This window comes from Sardina pilchardus, chromosome 3, assembly GCF_963854185.1.
Source record: "Sardina pilchardus chromosome 3, fSarPil1.1, whole genome shotgun sequence".
In the NCBI taxonomy this organism is placed as follows: Eukaryota; Metazoa; Chordata; class Actinopteri; order Clupeiformes; family Clupeidae; genus Sardina; species Sardina pilchardus.
In genome coordinates, this window is record NC_084996.1 from 11,870,525 (window position 1) to 11,892,345 (window position 21,821).

The 21,821-nt window shown below is 42.9% G+C and overlaps 2 protein-coding genes across 3 annotated transcripts in view; one reads left to right on the forward strand and one right to left on the reverse strand.

Moving 5' to 3' along the window:
- st8sia6 (ST8 alpha-N-acetyl-neuraminide alpha-2,8-sialyltransferase 6) overlaps nucleotides 1-9,026 on the forward strand; it is an 11,906-nt gene extending 2,880 nt beyond the window's left edge. The window contains exons 4-8 of the mRNA XM_062531829.1: nucleotides 3,145-3,289; nucleotides 3,434-3,546; nucleotides 3,837-3,929; nucleotides 5,107-5,583; nucleotides 7,886-9,026. Coding sequence (XP_062387813.1) covers nucleotides 3,145-3,289; nucleotides 3,434-3,546; nucleotides 3,837-3,929; nucleotides 5,107-5,583; nucleotides 7,886-7,955 — 898 coding nt within the window. The 3' untranslated portion in view covers nucleotides 7,956-9,026. The remainder of the gene's footprint in view (nucleotides 1-3,144; nucleotides 3,290-3,433; nucleotides 3,547-3,836; nucleotides 3,930-5,106; nucleotides 5,584-7,885) is intronic.
- A 2,064-nt stretch (nucleotides 9,027-11,090) lies between these two features.
- Nucleotides 11,091-20,056, reverse strand: LOC134076094 (NXPE family member 3-like). Of its 2 annotated transcripts, XM_062531095.1 has the most exons (8): nucleotides 19,643-20,056; nucleotides 19,249-19,316; nucleotides 17,036-17,425; nucleotides 16,290-16,708; nucleotides 15,276-15,346; nucleotides 14,708-14,911; nucleotides 12,617-12,954; nucleotides 11,091-11,631 (listed from the first exon to the last, which is right to left on the reverse strand). In XM_062531095.1, exons 1-8 carry the CDS (start codon nucleotides 19,686-19,688, stop codon nucleotides 11,437-11,439), a joined length of 1,731 nt encoding a protein of 576 aa, XP_062387079.1. In that variant the 5' UTR covers nucleotides 19,689-20,056; the 3' UTR covers nucleotides 11,091-11,436. The 2 variants fall into 2 exon arrangements, with proteins under 2 accessions (XP_062387079.1, XP_062387080.1); XM_062531096.1 differs by lacking the exon at nucleotides 19,249-19,316.
- Between the last annotated feature and the right edge of the window lie 1,765 nt (nucleotides 20,057-21,821).

A 21,821-nucleotide genomic window follows, 5' to 3' on the forward strand; every position in this document is an offset into this window, starting at 1 on the left:
CCATTTGATTCCCATGACCCAAAACACACAGAACCATCTGTTGCATCTGTGAACATGCTGTTACTGCTGTCACAGAAATACGCAATAGTATTTCACAGCTGAGTCATTCAATGCCTTGCAGCAATATCCGAGGCCTAGCTGCATCTTCTTTGTGTGTGTGTGTGTGTGTGTGTGTGTGTGTGTGTGTGTGTGTGTGTGTGTGTGTGTGTGTGTGTGTGTGTGTGTGTGTGTGTGTGTGTGTGTGTGTGTGTGTGTGTGTGTGTGTGTGTGTGTGTGTGTGTGTCTGTGTGTCTGTGTGTGTGTGTCTGTGTGTGTGTGTGTGTGTGTGTGTCTGTGTGTGTGTATTCCCTGAGAATCCTTAAATCAACATGTGTGGGTGTTGAAGGCTTGGTGGTAGACGAGCCCTGCACTTGGGCCCCTCTCCTGGAGTCTTGGAGTGGAACATTACTCAGTGGAAACAGGAAATCGAACCACACCACGGGGATGGTCATGAGACAACAATGACTGTACAGTAATTTGGGGCGCAAAACAAAATGTTTCATATATATCCTAAGGCTATGCTCATCACAGTATCCCTCTTGGTTGTCAGTGTGCTCTTCTTGCCTTGTGCAGTGGAGAAAGCTAAACTCAGTAGTAGGCTATCTTAAACTTGCATTAAGTTATCTGTCATTTGTAACTGACTAAAATACTCTCACTATATACTGAGGATTTACTCTCTTTATATCATGTGGTCTCCAGATGTTGTTGACTTATGGACAGCTGTGAAAGTGTAGGTATCAAGCCAGTTTTGGTATCATTAATGCTGTGGCCTTGGTTCATCGCCACTGACTCTGACGGCATCATTGAGCATCCCTGGGCACCATAGAGTTATCATCTTAAGACAGTAAAACTGAGGCAAAAAGATATCTTGCTACCGCATTATAGGTATATGTTTTAGTTCACTGACAAACTTTAGGTGTGTACTGATCTTTCAACATGGCTTGAGCATAATCGGTGCCTGTCTGTTGGGTGAGTTGTTTATTTTCAAGTAAACAGGATTTCCTTCCACCGAACAAGTAATGTATTACTAATGTACCAGAAAAGGTTCGGCCACAGTTAGGGGTCCTCAAGAGCAGGATGGACTTGGAATTCTGTTCTCAGGAAATCACGTAGATCATGCCGGCGTCAGTTCTTGAGTGTTTTCCATTTGTTTTTGTATTTGGTGGATGGCATTTTCTTTGAAGTGTGTTCTCTATGTTCGGGGGGGGGGGGGGTGTCAAGTGGAAGTTATTGTTCTTTTGTTTCTGCCCTTTTCATCCTCCCCCTCTGTGACTCCTTCACTTACATATCAGCTGACCCTCTCTTTAGCATAGCCATAGGGGGGCCCTGCTGTTGGAATGCGCTTAAGCCTGCACCCGGTGGCTTTTACCTTCATAGAGTAGCCTAAGGAGTTGGGCAATATGACCCCTGGAGTGACCACGTCCTGGCCCAGACCATGGACCTGGGAGCCTGTGATATCAGCATCATGGTTGCTCTAGGAAGTCAGAGAGGCCCAGCTGCACTCGTAGGACAGTGATGAAATGAAAGCTGTGACACTCAATGGATCTCGTTTCATTTGCGAGCCTTCACCAGATGTCTTTCACTGTCCAGCGTAGCAACGCTGCTAAACAGTTGCTTGGAACTACAACCATACGGTTACATCATACGGAATCGTTTTCCTGTTTTCCTTGGGAATTGGCTTGGGCAGCAGGACAACCCTCCCTCTGTAGACGACATACCCTTAATTGTCCAGCCACTCTACTCCATTGTCCACAGAGTATTTAGCAGAATGTGCATGATAATGACATGGTAAAACTCAACTGAAAAACAGAGACCCATTTTATAGGTCAGATGTCTCATCTCATCAGGAAACGGAGGATCTGGTTGATGACACCCACAGTGGTCTGCTGATGTTACTATGACAATATACTGCACATGCAAAACAGAGTCATGTTAGTTGGCCAGCACTTCCTCCTGTGCTATTATCATGCTACCTGAGATCTCCCTAAGACCATCTGGGAAGCTTGTTTGTGACCGGATCCTGTTACAGAGGACACAGGGCGTGAGACGTCTGTGCTTTCTGATCGGTTCTGTGGCGTGTAAATGGCCAGGTCAAGAATAACGTCATTTATTTTCCAGCTCTTCACAATGCTAGCAGAATGCTCCATTGACTTAAATGGGATTTCACAGTGTTCTACTAGTCAGTTATATTCATGTAATTATCTCTGAAAGTATAATGGCCACTGTCATTGGCAAGTTTGTGTGCGTCTGGTTCACGCCTTTCATAGCACTCTGCAAGTAGTCAGGTCACTTCTTGCAGTGGAACTTAATTCAGCAGACGATCTGCTTTGTTCTAAAGAATGTCTCATTCAAGGAAACAGTAATAAAGAAATGTAAGAGACTTGCCAACACAAGACAAGTTTATTTTTCTTGTGTTGGCAAGTAGCCAGATAACAAGTGGGATAATGTATAAAATTCCAGTCATTATTGAAATCATTCCTCCAGGGTGAAGCAAGACCCCTCTGCTGTGCGTCGGGGTCCGTTCGAGACTCATTTTCCCAATAATGGCCGACATTCTATTATCCCTTACATATCTCACTCAAGGTTGTACTTCTCTTAACCCATTTTTTAATTAAAAAAAAAAAAAGATTATGGTATTTTTCAGTCATCTCATACAGTATATCCATAAAAGAAAGCTGTGGAATGGATGGTTCATATAATTCTTGGCCATGCACAGCATAGTCGACTTAACCTTTAACTCTTGTTATCATCTATTTTCAGTTTCAGATCATCAAACATTGTAATCTATTGAATTTAACTAGTGTCGTGTTAGGAATGGTAATACTGTGGTGTTTCAATCTGTTAAAGTTTCCGGTTGAAACATTGAAAACCAACACAGATACTTTGAAATGAAAATTAATAGGACTGGCGTATTTATTACAAAATGTAAATTTTAAATCTTGTTTTTAAACATTTTATTTTTCCCAAAGTTTTCATTAGCTCCATGTTGTTTTCCGTGCCACTGAAAATGCCTTATACAGTAGGAACACACGTTTGTTAATGCAGATGAGAGGGTGACCAATGTTCTGTCTCTGTCTTTGTTCTGTAATTGCGGTCGTTTGTTAGGTCGTTGCTGAGCAGCAAGTGTCATGGTGTCACTAAGGCAGTTGTCACGCAAGCCAATACCCCTGTGGGGACAAAGGTCGTGTATGATGGCGAGAAGAGGAAGCCATTGCAAGTGACCCCTGCACTGTTCAATGTCTTTCCAAAGGTAAAGGACACCATATGAACTTAAAGGCCTTTTGGGAAAGTGGCCTCAGGAGCTTACTTCATACACTACATAGTTTTTTCACTAGGTTCTCATCATGTAATCCCCCCTCTCCCTCTTTGTATGTTTGTGTACACACGTGTGCAGGAGGCACCCTTTGGAAACACAACATGGGATTCATGTTCTGTTGTTGGAAATGGGGGGATTCTTGCCAACAGTAGTTGCGGACAGAGAATCGACTCTGCCCAGTTTGTTATCAGGTATGTACATACAAAACTCCATCTATATCATTTTATTCAGTCTTTACAATGCACATACTAATTGGAGCCCTCAGGACTTTAGGAAAAGGTCTGTTCCAGATAGAAGTATCATATTGTCATATAATGTTGAAAGTCACTGTGGATAAAAGTCTCTGCTAAAGACCATAAGCATAGCTATGATTATAGTCTATACATAACATAACTATACTTAACTGTGTAAAACAAACCGTTGCATGATTGTGAGGCCACTGTCTCCCCCTCCCCCCACTCACCATGTGATTCCCTCACAGATGTAACCTTCCTCCGTTGGACCACGGCTATGAAAAGGATGTGGGGAATAAAACCGACTTGGTAACAGCCAATCCCAGCATTCTCCATGAAAAGTGAGTGGAGCGGAAAAAAAGAGAGTATCTGTTCTGAATTATCAGAGGAATGTGATTACGTGCATGCATGTATGTACTTGCTTGCACATGCCTGTGCTGTACATGTGTGCGTGCTGTACATGTCTGTGTGTGTGTGTGTGTGTGTGTGTGTGTGTGTGTGTGTGTGTGTGTGTGTGTGTGTGCTGTGGGTGTGTATGCGTGTGTGCTGTGCACGTGTGTCGGTTGTGTGTGATTTACGATTACTTTTGATGAGTGTGTCTAATGTGGCAGCACATTGCGAATGTTTTTCAGTGACATTTTGAGCATGGTCATAAAAGTATTTTTTTTTAAAGGGTTATAATAATAAGCATAATAATAATATGTTTATACAATTATTTATACATTGCCTTTCTCAGACTTTACAAAGGCAACACAAACAGAGCACACACAGAGCAAGACAACAACACCCCCCAAAAAAACCCTAATTTGCGATGAGTCTATGCGGTGGCAGAAGATAAAAAGTGTCCCTGAGACAGAAAAGTCTGAGATGAGCTTTGAAGATCGGAAAGTAGAGTCGGTCACGAAGGGATTGAAGGAGAGAACTCCAGAGCTTAGAGGCCACAGCACTGAAAGAGCTGCCACCCAGGGTGGAGAGTCTGGTCTGGTGCGGGGGGACAGTGAGGAGACTCTGGTTAGAGGATCTGAGGGAACGGGGTGGGAGTGTCAGAAGGTCAGAAGGTCAGAAGGTAAGAAGGTCAGAAGGTCAGAAGGTCAGAGGTCAGGAGGAGCAAGGTCATGGAGGGCTTTGAGAAGTGAGAACAAGTAGAATTTTTGAATTTGATTCGGGACAGAACCAGTAACCAGTGAAGCTAGGAAAGAATAGGGGTGATGTGAGCAGATCTCTTGGTATGAGTGAGTAGTCTGGCTGCGTTCTGAATATATTAAGAGTTATAGTAATCATGACAAACAAACAAAAGTGTTCCTGTGATTCTTACTAGAGCTCGATATTAGCTTTCTGCTGATCTGTCAGTTAAATTTCCAGTGTTGTCGTTTCAATGCCACGCTGCCAACGTGCACCAGCTAGAAATAGGAACAGTGCCTGTTTGTCACGCGTCAGGCTTGGTATTTTAGGAAATTTCCTCTTTCGCTTCCCTTTTTGAATCTCCTCCGTCTCCTCCGTCATCTCCTCCTCCGTCAGGTTCAACGGGCTCATGGAGCGCCGGCGGCCCTTCGTGGAGGGCCTCCGTCCCTACGGCGACGCCCTGGTCCTCCTCCCGGCCTTCTCCTACGGCCACAACACGCCGGTGTCCCTGCGCGCCGTCTACACCCTGGAGGACTTCCACAGCCCCGCGCGGCCCGTCTTCTTCAGCCCGGACTACCTGACGGGCCTGGCCCGCTTCTGGCGCTCGCAGGGCCTGCGCACGGTCCGCCTGAGCACGGGCCTCATCGTGGCCAGCCTGGCGCTGGAGCTGTGCACCAACGTGCACCTGTACGGCTTCTGGCCGTTCGGCCAGCACCCGCATAGCCACGGCCGGCACCTCACCAACCACTACTACGACGACCGGGAGACCAAGAAGAAGATTCACGCCATGCCCGCCGAGTTCGAGCACCTGCTGAGGCTCCACGAGCAGGGCGTTCTCAGGGTGCATCTGGGACAGTGCCCGCCCAGCGATGGGTAAGGCATGCCTGGCATGGTCACCTCTGGACTTGGGCATGCTTTCTCGTGGGAGCTACCAGAACTGTTCTCCTCTGCATGGCTGCAGTGTCCCAAGGAATTGCTGTCACTCGATTCCTCGTTTTATTGCTGGGGGATAAAAAAAAGGCATGCTGGTATTTGTAGTCCTCTTTTGTGGGCGGCTGAAAACATGTCTGCTGTGCAGACTGGACTCTCAGTCTTGGAGAGTGATTTGCACAAAGACTTCCCGCTATGTCTTGTTTCACAAATAGATCACAATCTTCAATTCCAAGCCATTCTAAATTAAACCCTTCCAAAGGGGTAACCTCATTTGCTTGGATTCAAAATTGTTCACTGAATTCAAACTTTTCCACTTGTATGGTACATTTATTTTTTAACCAACTGGTCTATTCTCTGACCTCTCCTCTGATTGGCTAATCCACTCATGAGTTAAATTGTCATACGAGTCTGCAGGCAAGATGAGCATTTCAAAACTATATAAGTAAGAGGCAAAATTGTGTGAATAATCCCAAAATTCTTTTAGGCTTTTAGCACTATCAGTTGTGTTAAAGTAACACACACAACACATGAGGTTTTGTGGGCTCATGGATAATGTTACTGCTGGAATAGTGAAGGATATGTCTAGATTTAGTTTGTGTTATTTGTCAAAACATATCTCACATATTTTTTGAGCTATTGCTTTACACAGAGTGGTACATGACAAAATAGTTTGGTAAAACATTTGTGACTGTAAGCATTTATTGTTTTCCCACTTTGAATAATGCTGAGATCACAAGCAAAAACAAACCTACCTCTAACATTACAGCTCCCTATGGAAATAAACAGATAGGCTATGAGTCGGCAGCTTCACAGCTAAATCACAATAGTGTAGCTGTAGCTTTAAAGAGAGACTGCTTGTCTTAATAGTGACTGATGATCATGATTATGTTTTAATCAGTAGTAAAGATAGTGTGTCAGTGATACACAGTTTAGGAAGTTACAGGGCAATCTAGATGCAAATTGTCCTTTTTAAGACTAAGAGTGCTACAGCATAATGCATTTGACAAGGGTAAAACCCATCTAATTTTGAATCAGAATATGAAATGATAGTACATTTATGATTATAGAATGGATTCTTATATAAATATTAAATATCTTCCAAAGGCTGTAAAACAAACCTTTCGAGAATGATGGCTGGTTAGAGTTAATCTGTGAGGAAGTGAATAAACAAACCACTTCATTCTCAGGAAACACTGAATGTAGAGCCAAACTGAAGATATTTTTTTATCTGTAATCTTTGGAATACTAGAGTACACTTTAACAAGCCATTGTAGCAGTCATTGACACATTACACTATGAAACAACATTTAGAATGTGCAAACTTTAATGTCACACTACCTTAGGAAACACTTCCATGGAAAATGTTACAAATGATAAAACTGAGACTATGTTTTCATTAGCTACCTGGAAGGGGCCATGGACAATAAACATAATGTGCTACCTCCCATTTCATATTATTTGAAATATTGTTTGGCTCATTTATAAAGAAATCCAGTGAAAGTTGTAGTTTGGACTCTGATGAAGCCTTCTTATACACAATATTGGACTGTTGGACCACATACTGCACACTTTGGATATAAGTTGAAAATGTTTTGCATGAACCCCTTCTACCAGAAAGGGTTTGAAGTTGTCATGAAACTGATAGCTCCAACATATACCTGCAATAACATAAAAGATGCATAAGGTGTCTTCTATTGAGGCTGTACACGCACGTGTACTCTTCATAGGCCCGACTAAAATGCTGTAATCCGATACTCTCCTCTGTGTGAGCCTATGTTCCGATCACTCACAATTGATTTGTGTGGTCACTGGCCAACAACCTTATTTTATGACTTGTTCAGCGGTTTTATTTCAACTAAACTGTTTGTTTAACAAACATCAGCCTAAACAGCCCTGTGTCTTTCACATGAAATCATTGAAAAAATAATGCTGTGCCTGTCCCATGACACATGAATCAACAACACTGAGTGAAGCATGTTTTGAAAGCATGCATGCATGTTCTATATTTTCATGGATATGATGTGTATGAATGTAACCTGCACATTCGGCCCTGTAAGTGCTATGCTCATTAATCGGCTGGTGCTATTCTGAGGTTATGGCTGACTGTGAAAACCCTCTTTAAATACTGCTGAAATATAAGTTTTGTTTTGTTTTTTTTGTTGGGTTTTTTTGTTTTTTGAATGGGCAAACTTTGTGACATCATAAGCTGTGGTCTCAGTTAATTTACTATACATTTGTTCAGTTCCTTCAAGACGCGGGGCAACGGTACCTCAGAGACTGCCACCTGGAGTCTCAGGGATGTGCCCAGATGAAGGCCACTGGTGGGCTATAAGGCACACCAACCGAGGGGTCGAGAGAGCAGGTGTATGTTGGTATGCACTGCTGGAATGTGATCTGTCAGTCCCCCTGCTGGAGGTCCATGGCCTGCTGTTGGGCCATGTCAGCTGTAAAGGCTGATCACTGAGGCTGAGCAGGAAGATTATCATGGTTCTACAAGGTTATGAAGGTGAAAAAGTATTTTCTGAGAAATTATTATTATTATTTCTAGAATATTCTGACTTTCGTGTCATGATAACATTTATTTAAATTGTTGAGCATTAGTGTAAATGAACAAACACATGTAAAGACAAAAAAATATTTGTAAATGAGTTACCCTTTTGCCTGGAACTCTTAACCACCTCCAAACAGTCCCGAACATCTATGAACAAAAAGCCAGTTGACAGCTACTGCTACCACCAGTGGGCCGCCAATGAGAATATAGAAAGAAAAACGAAACAGTGCTCTTGAAATGGGAAGGGACCGTATGTCGAGTCTTATGTTAAGCATACTGCCAATAAACCACAGAGAATGCAAGAGCTTTAGCAGATCAACGACTTCATGGGTTTCCATGGTGAATCTACATCCCAACTCATATCCTGTTCGTCTTCCGGCCGGCATGGGGTGTTTTTGCAAGATGAGTGTCTAGGGAAAGGGTGGATATAACCCCAGTAGCCTATAAACCATTATTCACTGATGTCACGGTGATCCATATTCACCACTACTCTGTTTTTTGGCACGACAGAAACCACTCCGGCCCAAAGTGCTTCCTGTAATGTCAAAGGTCATAGGCTGGAAATGTTGTCACAGATGAGTGTGTAACACAGCTGCAGCTATTTATATCCCCCTGCAGTATTCACGGCAATGTGTTATTTAAGTGCTTCTTGTTGACTGAGAAAAAGACAAATAAAAGAAAGACAGGGAGAATGTCATATGGCGACTGCATGTGAGCCTTTCTGAGCCACCATTCTGAAAATGTCCTGTTATTTTATATGGTCAGCCTCAGACATGTTTGACCGCCTTGCTTTGAACAGTGGATGTCTACTAAGCTGTAAATAAACTGACATAACTTCTGTGGTCTGATGTATGGATACTCATTTGGAAAACACAAATAGTTTTGTGATTACTGAGTTCAATTATTTGGCACAATAGTATGTGAATATACTGATGACAACAGACCTTACACTAGATGGCAGCAGTTTCCCATGTTAGAGACTATATGATGTAGGCTACATCAGGCCTGCATTTCCATTGACCCGACAGAGAATTATAACTCGAAAAGTAAATAATATCTGTAGATGTACTGCAAAAAGCGGAACAAAATTTGACCGCAGCTCAGTTCTACACATTCTCTCCGCAAGTGTGTGTGTGTGTATGTGGGGGTAATGGGGTGTGCATGTGTGTGTGTGTGCGCGCGTGCGTGTGTGTGCCTCTGCCTGCTTGCCTGCACGTGTGTGTGTGTGTGTGTGTGTGTGTGTGTGTGTGTGTGTGTGTGTGTGTGTGTGTGTGTGTGTGTGTGTGTGTGTGTGTGTGTGTGTGTGCGTGCCTGTTGTAGGGTTGGGTACCGAATCCTGTACTTTTAGCAGTACCGACCGAATCACATCAGTATTACCGAGTACTGGCTCACCTAAGATCAAATGGTGCCAAATGTCAGTACTTTCACATGCATCAGGAGCAGAGCGCACCAGCATAGGATATACCTGAGTGTAACGTTCTGTCCTGCTCAAAACCGAAAGCAATTATGACCAATTTAGTGCACCATTTGATTAAGATCAAAGTTAGATTTGTCGTGACAACTTATGATTGGTCATTAGGGAAAGAAACCACACGTTCTGCTGACGCTGTGGAGCAGAAAGAAAGATGCCAGCCGAAAGCGTACAGCTGTGTGGTTGCATTTTACAACTAGAAAAGCACTCCGAGAGCGCAGCTACCTCCGCCTGCATTGTTCTTCCTAGGTTGTTATACATTTGAACCGAAACTATTCAGATCGCCACCACGTGGCCATACCATGCCATTACACCAGATAGTGGTGTGTGCAACATTTGCCAGACAAAATGCAAATGGGCCATGGCAAAAACACCAGATCTCAAGAAACACCTTGTTATACATAAAATATATTATTAAGAGCAGAAATGTGTATCATGTTCACTTCCACAGCTGTAGAAACTATCATACCTGCAGCTAGTCAAGGTACAGGAAGTCAACAAGGCATTGACAACTTCATTGGCATCTTCAATTATGTAAAGTAGCTTTTTAAAAATATTTACTGTCCATTGTTCATATTTTTAGAAGGGGGATAAAATGTTCATATTCTTAAGAGGTGAGAGGGAGGTTGGGGGGTTGTATTGTGTTCTGAATGTATAAAATGTTCATATTTTTAGGAGGGATGAGGGAGGTGGGGAGGGTTTTTGTATTGTGTTATAATAAAGGGTTTAAACTGAGAAGTTGTGAAAAAAGAATTTTACACTGCAATAAAATTGTGTCACAACCAGGCGTTAGATTCAGTAAGAGTGAAGAATACCAATACCGAACACCAGGCAATGGCAACGGTACCGATATCATAAACATCAGCTAAAGTAATTTTTCTGCAGCATCACAGAGATAGACAGGAGATGGCCACACCACAGGTAAAGCTTTGACACCTCCATTCGCTGGACATCCGGGGCCTTGAGTTTGCTGGCTCTCCTACTCCTCCTGATGGATCAGTGGAGTAATGCAAAGTTGAACTTCTCTGAACTCCATCCACATTATTCTCATATATAACGTCAGAGCAGCCTCTGTCTACGGTAGGACTGTCTCTGTCTCTCTACAGTAGGACGGTAGCCCTGCTAGCGGATGGCGAGGGATGTAAGGGATTCGCTGCCTCTTTTGGATCTGAACCTGAATCTATTAAAGTGTAAATCCGGAGTAAGAATAACCAAAGGTCTATTAACGGTAGTTAACAACTTTAAACTTTTGATTGAGAGCAAATTTTGTTTACTGGTGGTGTTTTGAACATCACTAAATGGGCTCACAGTGATGTTAACAGGGCAAGCTATTATCATCACTCAATCATCTAGACTAGAGTGCTTTTGTGTCTCGCAGTGGAGTAGTTAGACCAGGGTGCAGGGTGCCTCACCAAGAGCTGGAGTTTAAATCAATTATGATCCTTTTATTTAATGTGCAAAACATATATCTACACAAATGCCTGTTTTTAAATATCATTTAAATAACAATTAATCAACATGCGTTTCACTTACATGCGTATGCTAGAGTGACACAACAATTATAAATCTGTGTAAATGTGTAAATATGCAGAGGAATAAAGTAAAGAACAAATTACAAAAAAATAATTTCCTTTTCCTTATTGCTGCATTTGAAGGTAGCCAATAAAGTCTATTCCAGACATGGAAAGTCATGGAATTTGATCAATTTCCCAGTCTGAACATGATCAGGACCAATGGAGAGAGGAGAGCTGAGTGGAGAGGGCCTGTCTCCTTACGTGGGGCAGATGAAGGAGAGAAGAATGTCAATTTGGTTTTTCAGGATCACTGGAGCAGGATGGAGCTCCTCTACGTTATAATGACAGGCAGTCATCTGCCACACATCCAGGATGTAAACGTTCACGTTGCGAAATGCTTCTCGCAGGATTTGATCCAGTTGCATAGCGAGCCAGTCACTGCGATGAATATCCTGCAACACATACATGCACACACACACAAACACACATTTTAAGAATAGCATATACACACTACACACATACACACACACACCTCCACATGAACTGACTCAAGCCAAAACATGCATGTATTTTATCACGTGGACACACACAACATGACCACAGTTTACAGTCCTGAACTGTCACATCAGTACTGTATGTCACACCAGGTGTGTGTTTGTGTGTGTGTGTGTGTCTACTTTTTGTGTTGGTATGCAAGCTACATGTGCGCTCACACTCACAGATGAACTTATTTGAATTTGATGGTCAAAGGTCAAGGCCACTGAAACAGTCAGTTGAAGAGAGAGAGGAGGAAGAGGAGGAAGAGAAATAGAGACGGAGACAGGGGACAGGCCATTCCAAGCTGCAGTTAATCAGTGACACAGTCCCACAGTCCCCCCCCAAACCCCCAACCCCCCCCCCCCCCCCCCCCCCCCCCCCCCACACACACACACACACACACACACACACACTTTTTGCACCAGCCTTCACCAGCCAAATGCTGTTAAAACATGAGCGCCTGGTGGCTTTTTGAAACAAAATAATTATTTACTACTTTATTATGATAAATGATATTACCATCGAGTGGTATCTATCTGTCAGTGGCTGGTAGATGTTCACTAATTAAAAATACAAATTCCATCCCTGACACAAACACTCACCAGCAAACTCAAATGTATATGGTTTAGTTTAATAATAGTCTTGGCGCTATGGACCTTAATGTCTATCATAGCAAGCGCTCCTTTTTTAATCATTGGAAAAGCCTTATCTCTATCTCTCACACACACACACACACACACACACACACACACACACACACACACACACAAAGAGTCAGCGAGAGAGAGAGAGAGAGAGAGAGACATACAACAGTGCCCACACAAGAACACTTCAGTCTAAACTGCTCCCTGCATTCAGATGTACAGTATGTGGCAAGAGAGAAGAGCTCAAAATGTTCACCTTGGGCCCTGTGTTGGCGGTCTTGATGATGACCTTGGTTTCTGGCGCACGTTTCAACAGCGCCAGGACCGCACGGCGGATCTGGGACACCCGGTGGGCAAAGAAGGAGAGTCGGAAGTGGGTGAAGTGCGCCCATACGTTGAAGATGAAAACTGTGTTGGGTCCACCAGCCATGTCGTGGATCTCGTTGCTGATGTAGTGCATGGCCGTGATGGGGCCCTTGGGGCTGCGCCGGGGGAGGCCGTGCGAGCGGTAGTGCAGGTCGATGTTGTTCTGCAGGTCCACGGCTGTGTGGGGCCCGTTGTGGTGCTCCGTGTGGAGGTTCATACGCTTCAGAGCTGTGAGGGAAAGGGAGTGTGATTACAAACTGCAGTGTGATGGACAAATGTAAAAAGGTCAAAAGATCACTAATAAGTGATGCTGCTTGCTGCCAAGGCAGCTGAAGAACCCTCTCCTGAGAGAATAGCCATTTTTGTTTAGCTCTTCAAAATGTGGGTGGGTGGTTTTAAATGGGAAAAGGGTTTTTCATAGTTTTACAGTAAAGAAACTAGAAACAAAGCACTCAGAGAGCGCAGACCTCCGCCTGTAGTGTTCTTCTTACTAGGTTGTCATACATTTGAACCTAAACTATTCAGATCGCCACCACGTGGCCATGCATACCATGCCATTACACCACTAACCGAAAAACATAAACGGCTCCAGAATCCCGACAGTGTTACGAATCACTCCCAAAATCTAATCGTTTCTTCCTTGGGTCATTTCATTTCTGACATTCCCTGAAAATTTCAGCGAAATCTATCCATTACTTTTTGAGTTATCTTGCTAACAAACAGACAAACAGACAGACAGACAGACAAACAAACGCCGGTCCCCGATGAAAACATAACCTCCTTGGCGGAGGTAAAAAGTGGTCCTGTCTCAACTTTATCTGTCTGGCAATGACCCCATGTTCTTTCTTCTTTTGACATTCAGGTCTTCCTATCCCTAAGAGTTTCCACCGCAAGTGTGTGTTGTCACTGAGCCTGTACTTCATCAGGATTAGTTTGCTTTGTATCTCTGACAGAGATGAGATACTCCACCAATTCATAATCTCTTGTTAGGGTTAGGTATAGCATTTCATCCTACTTTGGTTTCTCAAATGTTCCAAATAGTACTCTCTCTCTCTTGCTTGTTTGATGATTTTATTGAAATTTGTAGTTTGGAAGCAGAACTGGTCTGAGCATATTGTGCATTTTGTGATGGAGCTGGTGAGCTTCAGTACCAGCTGGCACAGGGGACTCTTTTCTGGATTCATTTCCTGAGGTTTTAGTTTGGGAACAGATTTCAGGTGCATACACATTTTTAAAATTCTTTTTACCTCCGCCAAGGAGGTTATGTTTTCATCGTGGACCGGCGTTTGTTTGTTTGTCTGTCTGTCTGTCTGTCTGTCTGTCTGTTTGTCTGTCTGTTTGACTGTCTGTTTGTTAGCAAGATAACTCAAAAAGTGAAGGACGGTTTTCGCAGAAATTTTCAGCGAATGTCAGCCATGACCCAAGGAAGTGGGAGTGATCCGTAATACAGTCGGGATTCCGGAGCCGTTTATGTATTTAGCTTAGTGGTGTAATGGCATGGTATGGCCACGTGGTGGCGATCTGAAAAGTTTAGGTTCAAATGTATGACAACCTTAGCCTGGCAAGCCAACTAGGGTGCGTCTAGATTTCTAGGCTATGACAACCTAGGAGGAAGAAGGCAGGCGGAGGTAGCTGCGCTCTCTGAGTGCTTTTCTAGTTGAATAGATGCAACTCCGCTGCAGAATAAATATCCTTAGGATAATCAGATTAATAGTCTTAGGATATTTATTCTGTCATTCAAACATTATTGGGGTAAGGCGTGTTGCTTTTTTAGGCTATGCTTTCGATGGCAACTACTTGTCAGTCAATAGTGAAAGTGTGTGTGTGTGTGTGTGTGTGTGTGTGTGTGTGTGTGTGTGTGTGTGTGTGTGTGTGTGTGTGTGTGTGTGAGTGTGTGTGTGTGTGTGTGTGTGTGTGTGTGTGTGTGTGTGTGTGTGTGTGTGTGTGTGTGTGTGTGTGTGTGTGTGCTTTTGTGTCTTACTGGGCACGGCCTTGAGAAGGTGTTCAAACCACTGTCTGCTGGTGGAGTCACCCATTATGTAGATGTGCTTGTTCCTCAGACACTGAGTGCTGTCCTGCACTGAAAAATGACGAGTGGCACACACAAATGATGTCCACACATCATTCATGTAGAATCCTGCTGGTATCGGCGTGGGCATTCCAGGTTTGCATGATCCTCTCACTCCTAAAAGTACAAGTGAAACCGTATGAATGAGTGGAGTGCCGACACAAAACTTTATGTGACCCTAAGCAGGTGACTTTGCCACCTGTTTCATTTCTTTAATAAATGTTTTTTTTTTTTTTGTAGAGGGCCTCGAGCAGACACTTAGTTTGCCTATGCCTCAGACCGGCTCTGTTTGAGTGCACTTAAGATTCATCTGGCTCCTCCAGCAGGTAGGTCTAGTTCTAGACTTTTACCATCAGTCAAATCAAAAACAAGTTTTTGAAACTGCCTAATTTTTTTTTGCTGAGAACAGACTTCATGCCTCTCTCTCTCTAATTGTGCCCACCAAATATCTTGACTTGCATAAAAAAAAGGAGAACCATACCAATAGTTGCATTAGAGGCAACGACTCTAATCCGGCGTGAATCACCCTTGAGTGAGCGGTTGACAAAACGTCTGAGGAAACACAGAGCATGTGCAACATGAGAAAATGTATTCCTGCATTCTATATTTCATAGCACCAAAACCATAGATTAAATCTGAGATCAGGGACTACAGATGAAAATGAGCTATTTTGCTAACTCTGGCACATTTACATTTTGAGTGTAAACGAAGAATGTCAATAATTGATGTGCATTGTCCCTTTTAAATAAACAAATAAATAAAATAAATCACAACAACTGAGTTGGCATATAAATTGGACCGTGAACAGAGAGACAAGTGGGAGACAGAGATGGGGGGGGATCAGGAAATGACCCAGGTCAGACTTGGACCCAAATGTGGCACGGGCGCACCACAGCCCCACAGCCCCACATCATCACATAACCTTCACCATAGCTAGAGATTGGCATGGTGCCTTTTCCAGTAGGCCTGTTAGCCTGTTTGATTTGCATTGAGCTCAATGAGCATCAAACAGGCTAATAGGCCTACTGGAAAAAGCACCATGCCAATCTCTAGCTATGGTGAAGGGTATGTGATGATGTGGGGCTATTTTAATTCCAACGGCCAAGGGAACTTTATCAGGATGCATAATATCCATGTATCCATGAAATAGCTGGCCTTAAAAAATAAAAATCTGCCTGCCCCTATGTTAACCCTATGTGTTAAATTCCCATAGGGTTACATTGGGGGTCAAATACTTCCTTCCCCCTAGCATTTAGGAAGAAAATGTATTTATTTACAATACATTCTTCAGTCACAAAGAAAATTGGTGTACTTAGCGGTTTTATTTTTACTCATTTTTTGAATTAAGACATTAAGATCAATTGTCAAATGATGATTTTATATTCCTCTTTTTAGGCGACTTTAGCATGGTATCACATACATTTTCTCCCCACTGTATCTACATATAAATAATCAGAAATAATTATTCAATGACTACCAAACCTCTCTTGCTCACCCGTTCATGAGTGCCTGCTCGATGGCAGTCATGTGAGTCTTGTACCAGCCCGCCATGGAGTGGTGCACCAGGGCATCGCACGGCAGAGTTTGGGGTTCACGGCACTGCCACGTCAGCCCCGTGCGAACATCCTGGTACTCACAGCAGCAGTCCCCCTCTCCTGCCAGCACCACCCCCTCCCACTTCACGTTGCACACCACCGTCTCCTCCACTTGAGCACCCTGAGGGTCCTTACCCACGAAGACGCCGTTGTAGTCGAGACGGTCGGGGTCCGTGTCCCGATGTCGCCTGAGGACCTGCACGCCCTCGCTGGAGTGAACCAGGCGGACTGCGACCAATGCCTGGCCTGCCCATGGCAGAGTGAACCGGGCCGAGTAGGTACCATTCTGATGGTCCAATACCTCTCCAAACACACTAGCCTGCCATCCAGTGGGAAGAGGAAACATTTAGCAAAGACGCATTCAACAGGTTATTGGCCTACTTCTTTCCCTAAAAGCAAACAATTCATATTTTCATATTTGAATACACTTGTATTAGAGTAGTGTTATATACCATGTTATCAACTCTTTGTTATCAATTAATAAAACTGAAATGTAACAGAAAAAAAGTAATGAAAAGAGAACTGCATGGCAAAAAAGCCTTAGTTTGCACATGGAAGGGCAGGGCGGTGTCAGAACCGAGCCATATGCCAAATGTTACTTCTATAAGTACTATTCTTTGGACTAAAGTGGTCCTGAATGAATCACCTTTAATGCGTCTGAATAAACCTTTGCTTGAAAGAAATCCCCTCCATAGCGCTTCGGGCTTCCGGTACAGTCCTTGGCGACAATGGTGGCACGGAGTTCCTCTCCTACGTAGTAACTGTTCTTGAAGTCATCAATAACAAAGGTGGAATGTTCTGGACTGGTGCTCATGGTAGCGGTGGTAATCTGTCGGTCAGGCTCACCCCAGTGGAGCGCCCTCTGAATCTGGCCCCACTCCTCCGTGCTGAAGCCCAAGTCCTCTGGGATTTGGAGCGTTTGTGTTCTGTTGAGACCCATGTCAGACGTGTCTGCTAACCTCTGCTGCTGTTGCTGGGCAGGCCTGGGAAGAGGCCCGTCGCCTTTTATGTCTCCATAAATGAATGACCACATCGTCTGAACAGAGATAAACAAACAGACAGACAAACAGTCATTTCCCTTACCCTATACTTCAGTATTTAGCAATCTAATTTGGCCCAGTGGTTTCGTAATGAATGATCATGTGATGACAGTGATGTGTGGGGCTATTTTAATTCCAAAGGCCAAGGGAACTTTATCAGGATGCATAGTATCCTGGATCCATGAAATAACTGGCCTCCTGCTCCTATGGGAATTTAACATAGGGGTCAAATACTTATGCCCCCTGTATTTAAGGAAAAACAATAATTTATTTACGATACATTCTTCAATCACAAAGACAATTGGTGTCATTAAAGGTTGGATTTTTACTCATTTTTTAAATTAAGACATTAAGATCAATTGTCAAAGAAAAGATGATTTTATATTTCTCATTTTAGTCAACTTTAGCATGGGGTCAAATACTTAGTCTCCCACTACATGTGCACAGGAATAGAGCACTGGATCATGAAAAGGTTCTCAGGCGCTGGGATGCTTGTGGACACAGAAGGATCGCTCTGCCATTTGATGGAAAGGTAACATCTAAATAAATGTTGACCTGTATTTGATATACATATTCTAAGTGCCCAAAACAACAAATAACTTGTGCATTATCATCAAGTATAGGCTAAATGATGTATTCAAAGTCATAACTTTGTGTTTGTTTAAGTTGTTAAATAAAATCCATGGTTCACAGTTGGAAAAATTATCATGATGAACTTTATATTTCACCCCTTTATGGTTTAGTGTTGTGTAGCTACGTTGCTATTTCATAAATTAGTTGAATGGACCTAATAACCTGGGGCATGTTTCCCAAAACCATAATTTCCCATTGCCAACCAACTTGCTAACTATGGTTTTGGAAAAACGCACCCCTGTTTCTGGTTAAAGACTGTATTGTAATATGCTATGTATGAGATAAATATAATGAATGTTTAAACATTAATATTTTGAAACACGCAAGTCTAAATTTAATTTAGTAGGCTACTTGTTTAATAATTTTGTTTTATGTACTATAACTTTATATAGGCTATCTGTGTTAACTGTGTTAACAACTGATGTTATAACAATATAACCAGATAAGATAACCATAGATATATTTCCTTTTTTTTAGAAAAGAACCCCCAAAGGTATTATACGATTGTAACCGTGGGTCATTGTGTGAAATCACGGTCTTAGTCTTTGCAATCACGGTCTTTGGTCTTTGTAGACCAAAACTATGCACACATTTTCAGAGCTTTGCAGAGGGTATTACACAAGATATGTCTGATCTGATTGGATTTTTTTTAATTCAACAGGAAAATGTGCTTCTATTCACAGTTCCACTAGTGTGTGAAATGCATAAGAGCCAATAATGTTGCAAGTTGAACAAAAAAGATTGTTCACCATGATGCTTAACATGACTTGAAGCTTCAAAGGGCTGTAGTTTTAGAACCATTAGGCCTAGTGATACAGATATACTATTTAAGATTTAGGCTATGCCTATGTAAACACCTGCAGAGGATCACCTGTCTGTTGACACCCATTGACACCCATTTTCTATTGTGTTTGCTCACTTTAGACAAAAGCAAGTGAACTTAAGCTGGGTGGGCCCACACGCCACATCATATGTCACTGAGATAATCATTGCCTGACCAGGAAAAACCTGATCTGAGGCTCAGTAGGCTATAGGGGCCACCTTTTTGGAATGTTAACAAGGAAACTGATTGAAAAAAAAAAAAATACAGATACATGATGGGTACATCAAATCTATTCTGCAAATAGACTAACATATAAAATGTAACATAACATAAGCTACAATAATAACAAACACATCAACATACCATGACAAGCAGAAGTCCAAATGACACAGTTACAAGACAATACAGCAGGGTCTGACCATACGGGAGAACTAAAGAAAGGAGGAAGATCTGTTCAGCTTTGCCATACTTTGCTGAACATTAGGCCTAGTTTAAAAGCATAGGCATATAATACAAAAAATATACAGAAGCCTATTATAAGCATAATAATAATACAGGCTAATAATAACAATAACAATAGGCAGCACTATCAAATAGCCTATCAACAGTGAAATAGCCTAATGACTTTCAAAACCATCGACATACAAATCTCTAAGAGAATTTATTAAGGTGCAATAGCCTACCCTATAGGCCGAGTCGTTAGGCCTAATTTAAAAAGTCTATGGCTATAATAAGGCAGATTCGCCAAAACACTCACGTTTGAAATTTTTGCTCATCTGTGATTTGTTGAAAATTGAACCCATTTGATCACTCTTGATTGGTTTTGAGTTATAACGGTGGCACAAACGTAACGTGTCGGTGGCCTATTGCGAGAATAATGACAAAAACTTGCCCTCCAATAACCGATGGATCCACCAAGCGTCTTGTCAACCGCCCTAGTCGCCGTTTCTGCATGATAAGCCTATGATCCACCTTGTACAAAATGAGTTGAACTTGCACACACCCGCTTTTCATGATCTAATGACTCAATGACACTCCTTCCCCGTGGCGTCAACAGCGAGTAGAAATGCTAGAGCCCTTCTCCGTTTGCGCGTCATGCGTAACAACGCACCTTTGCTTTTCTGAAATCAGTGCAAACGGCGGCCCCTCGGAGCTTAAATAAAGGGAATGAATCGATGTTTGTTGTCAGAGCCAGAGGGGTTGTGCCCACGTGCCCGCCCACCAAGTTTTTTTTTCTAAAATGACGCTTCATTTCAACACTCATCTTTCTCCCTCGCGTCTCTCTGCAGAGTGCTGACTTCAACCCGATAGAACACCTTTGGGATGAATTAGAGCAGAGACTGAGCCAGTAGCCTCGTCCAACATCAGTGTGTGACCTCACAAATGCGCTTCTGGAAGAATGGCCAAAAAATCTCGTGAACACACTCCTAAACCATATGGAAAGCTTTCTCAGAAAAGTTGAAGCTGTTATAGCAGCAAAATGTGGACCAATGTCATATTAAGCCCTATGGATTAAGAATAGGATGTCACTTAAGTCATTAGGGGGGTCAAGGCAAGTGACCCGATACTTTTGGCAATATAGTGTATATCACATACACCATAGTCTCCTCACAAAAGTATTGGGTCACCTGCCTTGACTCCCACACGCACTTAAGGTGACATCCCATTTTAGGGTTTAATATGACGTCGGTCCACCCTTTGAAGCTATAACCGTTTCAACTCTTCTGGAAAGGCTTTCGACAAGGTTTAGGAGTGTGTTTATGGGAATATTTGACTGTTCTTCCAGAAGTGAATTTGTGAGGTTACACACTGATGTTGGATGAGGCGACTGGCTCTCAGTCTCTGCTCTAATTCATCCCAAAGGCCAAAGGTGTTCTATTGGGTTGAGGTCAGGATTCTGTGCAGGCCAGTCAAGTTCATCTACACCAAACTCTTTCATGAATGTCTATGGACGTTGCTTTGTGCACTGGTGCAGTCATGTTGGAACAGGAAGGGACCATCCCCAAACTGTTCCCACAAAGTTGGGGGCATGGAATTGTCCAAAATCTTTTGGTTACTGCTAGCATTCAGAGTTCCTTTCACTGGAACTAAGGGGCCAAGTCCAGCTCGAGGATGGCCCCTTCCTGTTCTAACATGACTGTGCACCAGTGCACAAAGCAAGGTCCATAAAGACATGGATGCTATTTGAATTTGGATGTATCAGCATCATTAGCTACCAATAGTATGCAGACACTGTTTTTCATCGAAAGTTGGTATTGAAATCTGAATATTGAAAGCATCCTTTTACCAACAAAGACCAAATCTGTTTGCAGGCTGGATTACAGCCACTATGATGAAAGTCCTGAAAGGACTACACCACCTGGATTTAACTAAATACTATAGGTACGAGCCTCCCTGTGGGGGCAGTGCTATGATCTGGGATTGCTGCAGTTGGTCAGGTCTAGGTTCAGCAACAGTATGTGCCCAATGAATGAGGTCAGCTCAGAATGACCAGGTTATTCCATCAATGGATTTCTTCTTCTCTGATGACAGACATATTCCAAGAATGCTAGGATTCATTAGGCTCAAATTGTGAAAGAGTGGCTCAGGGAGCATGAGGTATCACTTTCACTGTACTGGCCACCACAGACCTTAACCCTATATTGAGAATTTTTGGAATGTGCTAGGAGACTGCGCAGTGGTCCGAATCTCCCGTCAGCAATACAAGATCTTGCCGAAAAATGAATGCAACGCTGGATGGAAATAAATATTGTGACATTGCAGAAGCTTGTGGAAACGATGCCACAGTGAATGTGTATCACAATCAAAGCTAAAGGCGGTCCAACAAAATATTAGAGTGTGTGACCTTTTTTTGGCCAGGCAGTGTATGAAAACTGCAACACATTGCTATTGAAGTATTTGGACAACATACCCAAAATAGGCTGGATGTGGAGGCA